General features: G+C 29.9%; 2 protein-coding genes across 2 annotated transcripts; both read left to right on the top strand.

Annotated features, from left to right (window-relative positions):
• Positions 1 to 2,637: 2,637 nt before the first annotated feature.
• Positions 2,638 to 4,741, top strand: O-fut1 (O-fucosyltransferase 1). The gene is made up of 6 exons (XM_072000689.1): positions 2,638 to 2,867; positions 2,966 to 3,081; positions 3,153 to 3,276; positions 3,339 to 3,703; positions 3,815 to 4,051; positions 4,133 to 4,741. Exons 1-6 carry the CDS (start codon positions 2,762 to 2,764, stop codon positions 4,334 to 4,336), a joined length of 1,152 nt encoding a protein of 383 aa, XP_071856790.1. The 5' UTR covers positions 2,638 to 2,761; the 3' UTR covers positions 4,337 to 4,741.
• A 410-nt stretch (positions 4,742 to 5,151) lies between these two features.
• Positions 5,152 to 7,457, top strand: Dctn2-p50 (dynactin subunit 2). The gene is made up of 9 exons (XM_072000688.1): positions 5,152 to 5,384; positions 5,586 to 5,657; positions 5,739 to 5,872; positions 5,939 to 6,050; positions 6,151 to 6,302; positions 6,371 to 6,617; positions 6,717 to 6,893; positions 7,008 to 7,110; positions 7,187 to 7,457. The coding sequence occupies exons 1-9, from the start codon at positions 5,349 to 5,351 to the stop codon at positions 7,363 to 7,365; spliced, it is 1,212 nt and encodes a 403-aa protein (XP_071856789.1). The 5' UTR covers positions 5,152 to 5,348; the 3' UTR covers positions 7,366 to 7,457.
• Positions 7,458 to 7,529: the final 72 nt, after the last annotated feature.

Below are 7,529 nucleotides of genomic sequence, written 5' to 3'. Positions count from 1 at the left end.
TTATTACACTGCTGCGTGAACTCTCAGAGGAGTCGAGGCCCGAAAAACTCTTGAAAAGCCAAGAGTGACATAAATCACTCGATAAGAAAAGCACACTTTTTATTGTTAGACAGTTCATAAAGATCGATATTGTATTTTATATCTAGAAGAGACAGCCAATAAATTCGTACATTGCACTTTTTATTCTATCTATAACTCCTGGCCTGTAACTCCTTTCCTCTGTCATTCCGCACACAACTGCAAGTGTCGGTCACGTAGAATTAATCTTGCTGGAGAGGCAAAAATAAACGTATAAAATCATAACATGATCTATTAATTATAGACACAGGTGTAGAAGCACACCGAAAAGTCGCTATTGACTTACTACGTCCATTATCCAGAACGAATAAAGGAAACTGTTATATTTTATTAATACAAGATGAATTAACTTATTAACTTCTAACACCGATCCCCCTGCTGTATTCGACGGTGAGATCAATATCTAATAATTTCATAGAAGAATATCTATCAATTTACGATTTTCCCGAACAGATTCTTTTCGCTAATCAACATAACATTGGAAGGAAATTAATGACAGAATTGGAAGAGATACTAAAAATAAAACCAATAGGATTATCACTTACAGGCTGCTGTCGATAGTAATATTAAACTTTACAATATATCCCCCGAAACGAATATGAGATCGAGTTTGAGGTATTAGCGTTAAAATAGCGTTAACCAATATTTTAAATGAATATAGTGGAGATATAAATCCTGATACTCTTAGAAATTACTTGTTTTACAACTCTCGTCGATTTTAGCGAAGTAATCATGACATATATGAATGATGAGCTTGTTTATATGCTGCACATTTCTATACTCGAAGCATAACACTGTGAAAACATAATTCCCATGAAAAGGCTCCAGAAACTTTTATTTCTACGAATCCTACCTATAACGTCCGGATGAATATATAGTGCTAAACACGATCTAGACAATCTTCGCCACTACAAATGAAGAATTACTGAATAAATGTAAACATAGTAACAATGTCGATATATGTAAAAGACAGACTATTCAATCATCCATAAGGATGTTTAACAAGTTTGTTAAAATCCCGTTCAAACTGCAACACATGTACAATAAGATACGCAAAATTCCAAAAGACTGTTTGAATCCACCTACGATCTAATCCTCAATTGCTAGTTACAGCTGCAACAGCCAAGACAGTGTATTATCACTTGTCCTGACAGAAAGCCTAGGAATTTAGAAATTTTCGAAGCCTTACTATGTATTAAATCTACTATAAATACTTCATTAAATATTACATTATGGGACAGCATTAATAACACCGAATTAGAACATAGATTAAAAAGATTCTACACTTTACATTCGATGAAGCAATCTTTACATCCCCTCCTTTGTCGTCCGAACCTCCTACTATCAAACGAATTGCAACATATCGTAAACCAAATTTTGACAAATAAACAATATATTGGCAAAATCTTAGATAAATGCTGTCATAAATGCTGACACTATAAAATTCCAAAAATAAGGAATCAGCATTATGTACGATATAAGTACAGCGTGTTCGTGCGTCAGCACAAACTAATAATAAGACCGAGTATCCGGTTAAGATGCAGACTTCGCGAATCATAATTAACTGTCGTGTTTACTAACCAGCGATAATACACTATTGTTGTTTGGACCGGAATCTATATAATTCTGGAACCTACATTATAATCTAATTATCCGTAACAAAGTATAAAATGTTAATCTTTCATAATAAATTGTTCTATAAAAAAGCGAAAAAGTGTATCACTGGAAAATCCCCCCGTGGCAGCTTATATTTTTTTAAAAAACTCTCTCCACACTTGCGGATATGACATCTCACATGTAAGTACACGTGATGGTTACATCAGTGTTTCGTTTCCACCACCACTGATGAAGCGCCATCATTAAGAAGAATTGAAAAAGAAAAAGCACCGATCTATGAGGTGAAAAACCAGGATCTGGAAAGAGGACTACAGGGGAATCCAGATTCTGAAAGAAAACTAGAAGGGATTTTATAAGTTGCGGAAGAAACGGGAACTGCCAGGATTCTCGCAATTCCAAAAGTCGAGACGTCAATTGTACCAAATTATCAGAGCAATCTTCTATATAAAAGTACTCATTTCAGTAAAACTTAATATTTTTATTTGAATATTTCCCACACTCCGACAAGCAGAAGGGATCACAGACAACAACTTACTTTCCTGTTTCCCGAAAAATCACTGTAAATTCGTAACAACCTTATTTATTGTACCAGATCGTACAACTGTGGTAGCTTGTCCACTATCCAGATCACGTTCATATATAAACAATTCTCCACAGTTGCTAGAAAAAACTGTCCGAAAATTGAGTCGTGTCTAATCTTGAAAAATAAAAACAGCTAAAGTCAACGAAGTCCGTGTTTTTACAAGACAGACAAGAAATATCTGAGACATTCATAACACGTCATATATGCGAGAAGGAAAACTTTCTTGTCTTCCATGATAATTTTTCACAACTAGTCACGACTCAATTTTCAAATGGTTCTCCCTAGACTTCTGTATATGAGTGTCAAGACCTGTTTACATGACCGTGGCCTAGACTCGCTTGCTTTGAAAGCATTTCTACATATGCAATAATCGATGCACGTATCCATAGTAATGGTGGAAATGTATAAAAACCGGAGTAATTTATATTAAATTGTGTGTCCTTAATTATTTGTAATTAAATAAAATAAGTAAAGAAATTCGAAATGTTCAGTATTATTTTCATTCTACTATTAACCACATTTTATAACACATATTGTGAAGACTTTGATATTGATACAAATGGATATATTGTTTATTGTCCTTGTATGGGTATGTCCATGTATAATTAAGATTTTTATATGTAATTATATAAATATATCTTAGAATAAATTAATCCATTAAGATCATCGAATTGATTAATTTTTTAGGGCGATTTGGAAATCAAGCGGATCACTTTCTAGGTGCTTTAGGATTTGCGAAAGCACTAAATCGTACTTTAGTTTTACCACCATGGGTTGAATATAGAACTGGAGAAACAAAATCTGTTTGTAAACAATAACATTTAATATCTTATAAAATATGAATATTTTTATAAACAAATTTATCATTTTTTAGATACAAGTTCCATTTGATATATATTTTAATGTTTCAAAAGTTCAAAGTTACCATAAAGCACTATTAATGGAGAATTTTATGCGAGATATAGCACCAAAAATATGGCAATCTAAGGAAAGAGTATGTAAGTTTAAATGTTTAAGTTCAAAGACAAAGTGTTCCTTTGAAACATGTTATCCTTTTCAGCTTTTTGTTATTCTGCACGTGGGAAAGGAGATTCATGCAATGCCAAAGATGGAAATCCATTTGGTTCATTTTGGGATACATATAATATAGATTTTGTAAAATCAGAATTTTATGGTCCTTTACATTATGATGTTCATCATACAGACATGGCAGTACAATGGAAAAAACAATATCCTGCATTACATTGGCCAGTATTAGCATTCACAGGTGCACCTGCTAGTTTTCCTGTACAATTGGAAAATAAAAAATTACACAAGTATGTTGAATGGAATACAAACATGCTTAATAAAGCCATAGCATTTATAAAACAAAAATTACCAAGAGGAGCATTTGTAGGAATTCATCTACGTAATGGAATTGATTGGGTGTGTATCTGTCTTCCAGATATTCAAATTATTCATTTCACTATAATAAAACTTTAAAAAACTGATAAAAAGAATTAGATTTGTAAATAAAACACATTTTATGTTTAACAGGTTCGTGCTTGTGAATTTATATCCAGCACACCAAATCTTTTTGCTGCTCCACAATGCCTTGGATATCGTAACGAACGTGGAAAAGCAACTTCTGCTATGTGTCTACCATCATTTGATTTAATAGTACGTCATCTAAAACGGGTTATTCGCAATGGTAATGACATCAAATCAGTATTTGTAGCATCAGATAATAACTATATGATCGAAGAACTTACTAAAGCCTTAGCACGGATGGAAGTAAGAAATATAAGAATATATATACAATGTTTATAGAGGAATATTAAGAAAAATTTTGTAACCGTTTAATATCTACTACAGGTTCCAGTTTTTAAACAAGATTCACCTGCATCGCCTCATTTAGATTTAGCTATTCTTGGAAGAGCAAATTATTTTATAGGAAACTGTATATCGTCATTTTCAGCTTTTGTCGCAAGAGAAAGGGAAATTAAAGGGTATCCCACATTTTTTTGGGGTTTCCCCTCAGAGAGATCTTCATCTTCTATTACACATGAAGAATTGTAGCGACATAATTTTTAACTAGGTCCGTTTGTTTTTCTTAATTTTTCCTTCATCTATAATTAATAAAAGCTGGACCCATTTAAATTATTATAATTAAATTATTCTAAAATTCCGCATGATATACATAATTGTATATACAATGGAAAAGGATCTTTTATGTATACTATCTTTTATTATATTTTACAAAAAATGGTCATATAAGATAAAAGTTCTTTTAAATATATAAATATTGCTTTTAATTAAAGTTAAGTTTATCTAGCTATAACATGATTCATGAGTTTCAATAATTATCTATCAATACAGCATTGATTGGGAACTTTTTAGTTCTTTCATATTGTTATGCAAACTCTCTTGAATTAGTATCTTTGTATGATTTGGAAGAGCAAGCAATTAAAGTATTTGTTGCTCGCGAACCATAATGGCCTCAGGAACAACTATATCAAAACACATATAAAAGATGAAATTTTATAAAATACTTAAAATATCTAAAAGTTTTACATTTTTGAAAGACAATACATATGCGTTATATATAAACTTTAATTGTTTTATTGTAAATTACAACACAATTATAGCTTAAACAAAACTGATTAGATATCAAATTAAAATGTGTATTTTTTGTATACCCTATATCTTTGAACAATTCAAAAGTTATTTTAATCATATAAAATAATTACATTTACGTTTACAAGATTATAATTTTGTTATTACTAAAATAAAATATATTTTATTTTCAAAAATATGTATCACTTTTCTAAGTTTACCATGTTTTAATGTAGTACTGATACTTGCTGGAAGATATCGTGATGGTCGTACGAACGTGAAACATATGCTATATACAACCAGATACAACCAAATGCTCAGTGACACTTCGTAATATATTCGGTTAAAATCTTAATGCTTTACACCAGTATTTTACTAATTTTATTAATCACTACTAAACGAAAACATTTCTTGTATTTTTGAAAATAATTTAACTGAATAAAATTTACAGCATTTTTAAAATTAATTACGAAAAATGGCTGATCCTAAATATGCCGATTTACCTGGGATTGTAAGTATTTCATATTTTACGATAAAATTATGTCAATGTGATATTGTTATTAAATATAATACATTTTGAAATGAGAATATAATCAGAAATTGAGATAAGAAGATATAATCTAAAATGATATAATTTTACATAATCTCATCTATGTCTTATAATTTACATAAATGGACATTTAATATTTCGATGTTTTCATTGTATCTACAGGCATATGATCAAGTGGACGTTTATGAGACTACTGATTTACCAGAATCAGAACAATTTCAACTTTACCCCGAGGTACAGTATTGAAAATTGATTATAATATAATGTATTATGTAGTATACTGTATTTAGCAGTATGAATATTTCCTTTTTTTAGGATGAGACAGATTCTATAGAAAAATTACATACTAGTGCCACTGAAGCATTTATTAAATTTAAAAATAAACGTTTCCTCAGCAAGGAAGTTGACTTTTCGGATCGAATATCACTCAAACCAAGAACTGGCTATAAGTAAATATTTTGAGTAAGAAAATATAAGATATAAGATATACATTGAAGACATATAACAAATTTTAGATTTGGAGATTGGGAATTGCCTGGAGAAGGAGAGAAAGAAACCCCTATTCAAAAGTACCAGCGCTTGCAATGTGAAATAAAAGAATTATATGAAGAAGTAAATGACTTGAAGGTATTAATTGTTCTATTATACATATTCGAAATTTGTTTTATGATGTACTATATTGTTCAAACATTAAAAATGAATGAATATTTTATTGTTTGTTATATAGGAAAAATCAAAAGAAGAAAAGGTGAAATCTGTTGCTGATATAATTTCTCAAGTACAACTCTTAGGAAAACAATTAGATTCCTTAAAATTAGAAGAATGTCTCGGGGCTGATCTTGTTGCAACTCTGTCAGATCCACAAGGCACAAGAATGAAGTAAGTTTATTTATATTATAATAAGGTGTTTAGAATGAAAATGTTTCTTTTGTTGATGAATATTTTAGACAACTGATATCACAAATACAAGCATTCAAGCAGACTAGTATTCTTACTTCTGAAACTGATTCAAAGTCACAGAATGCAAAAGATGATAAAGCAACTGAACCTGGTGTACTTAAGTATCAGATGATGTATCTTCCAGAAAAAGCAAGAATGCAGGAAGCAGCAAGAATTGCATTACTCGAACAAAGGCTTTGCAATTTAGAAAGTGTAATTGGGACAACCAGTGATAAACTTTCAAAATTTTCACAGGTATGTAGCACAATGAATTCTTACATAATTATAATACTTATTGTTAGTCATATTTTTAGCATGTTTCTAATAATAAGTAAGTAATAAATTTTTTTATAGAATCTCAAAGGTCAAGGAGTAATGGAAGCTCTTCAAGAATTAGGAGCAAAAGCTGCATTATTAGATACTTACCAATTAGATATAATCGAAAGCCGATTAGCCGCACTAATTCATAGAATGGATAATGTTGCACAGAAAAAGACTGCATTAACATTAGATTCAGAACAAGAACAAAAAGTATTCTTTTTTTTTAGAAATATTCAAATAACATGAATTTACTTACGAGAGTTCAACATTAGAAATTGGAAATAACTGAATAACTATTTTATCTAAATCAAAGTTTGTTTTTAGATTTCGGAAATGTATGATATTATGAAACAAACGGAAACTATCTCACAAATCTTACCACAAACCGTAAATCGAATGTTGGCTTTAAATACTATTCATCAGCAAGGTGTGTATTTAAATATATTTATAAAACTTTATAAATTTCTTTTTCCAAAAAATATATTTCTTCGATATTTTTTTAGCTGCTACATTCAACAAATCTTTAACACGTTTAGAGGAATTACAATCACAAATAACTTCTGACTTGGAAAGTAACAAATCTCTTTTAAAAGGAGTACAAGAGAGCTTTGCATCAAACTTAGAAATTATAAAAAGTAACATAGAATCATTAGATGAACGTATTAAAAAACTGAACGTGTAATTCATAAGAGCGTCATTGAAATTTTCATTATAGATTATGATATTTCAACTTGTTTAATAGATATTTATTAAATTATATATTATTTACTAATATTTTCTAAATATATTTTTAATTTATTCATGATTTAGTACACCTTGTCATACATTGTTAAAATATTTTTAATA

This window comes from Bombus fervidus, chromosome 3 (assembly GCF_041682495.2).
Source record: "Bombus fervidus isolate BK054 chromosome 3, iyBomFerv1, whole genome shotgun sequence".
Classification (NCBI taxonomy): Eukaryota; Metazoa; Arthropoda; class Insecta; order Hymenoptera; family Apidae; genus Bombus; species Bombus fervidus.
Note: the sequence above shows the minus strand (reverse complement) of the source record. Positions and strands in the feature narration are given on the sequence as shown.

What these genes read in the sequence shown, in the direction of transcription:
- O-fut1 (XM_072000689.1), top strand. Translation starts at nt 2,762, where the DNA reads ATGTTCAGTATTATTTTCATTCTACTATTAACCACATTTTATAACACA. An exon ending in TGTTTATTGTCCTTGTATGG is followed by an intron (nt 2,868 to 2,965) that starts GTATGTCCATGT and finishes TTAATTTTTTAG; the next exon opens with GGCGATTTGGAAATCAAGCG. An exon ending in TACGTAATGGAATTGATTGG is followed by an intron (nt 3,704 to 3,814) that starts GTGTGTATCTGT and finishes TATGTTTAACAG; the next exon opens with GTTCGTGCTTGTGAATTTAT.
- Dctn2-p50 (XM_072000688.1), top strand. Translation starts at nt 5,349, where the DNA reads ATGGCTGATCCTAAATATGCCGATTTACCTGGGATT. An exon ending in AAACCAAGAACTGGCTATAA is followed by an intron (nt 5,873 to 5,938) that starts GTAAATATTTTG and finishes AACAAATTTTAG; the next exon opens with ATTTGGAGATTGGGAATTGC. An exon ending in AAATACTATTCATCAGCAAG is followed by an intron (nt 7,111 to 7,186) that starts GTGTGTATTTAA and finishes ATATTTTTTTAG; the next exon opens with CTGCTACATTCAACAAATCT.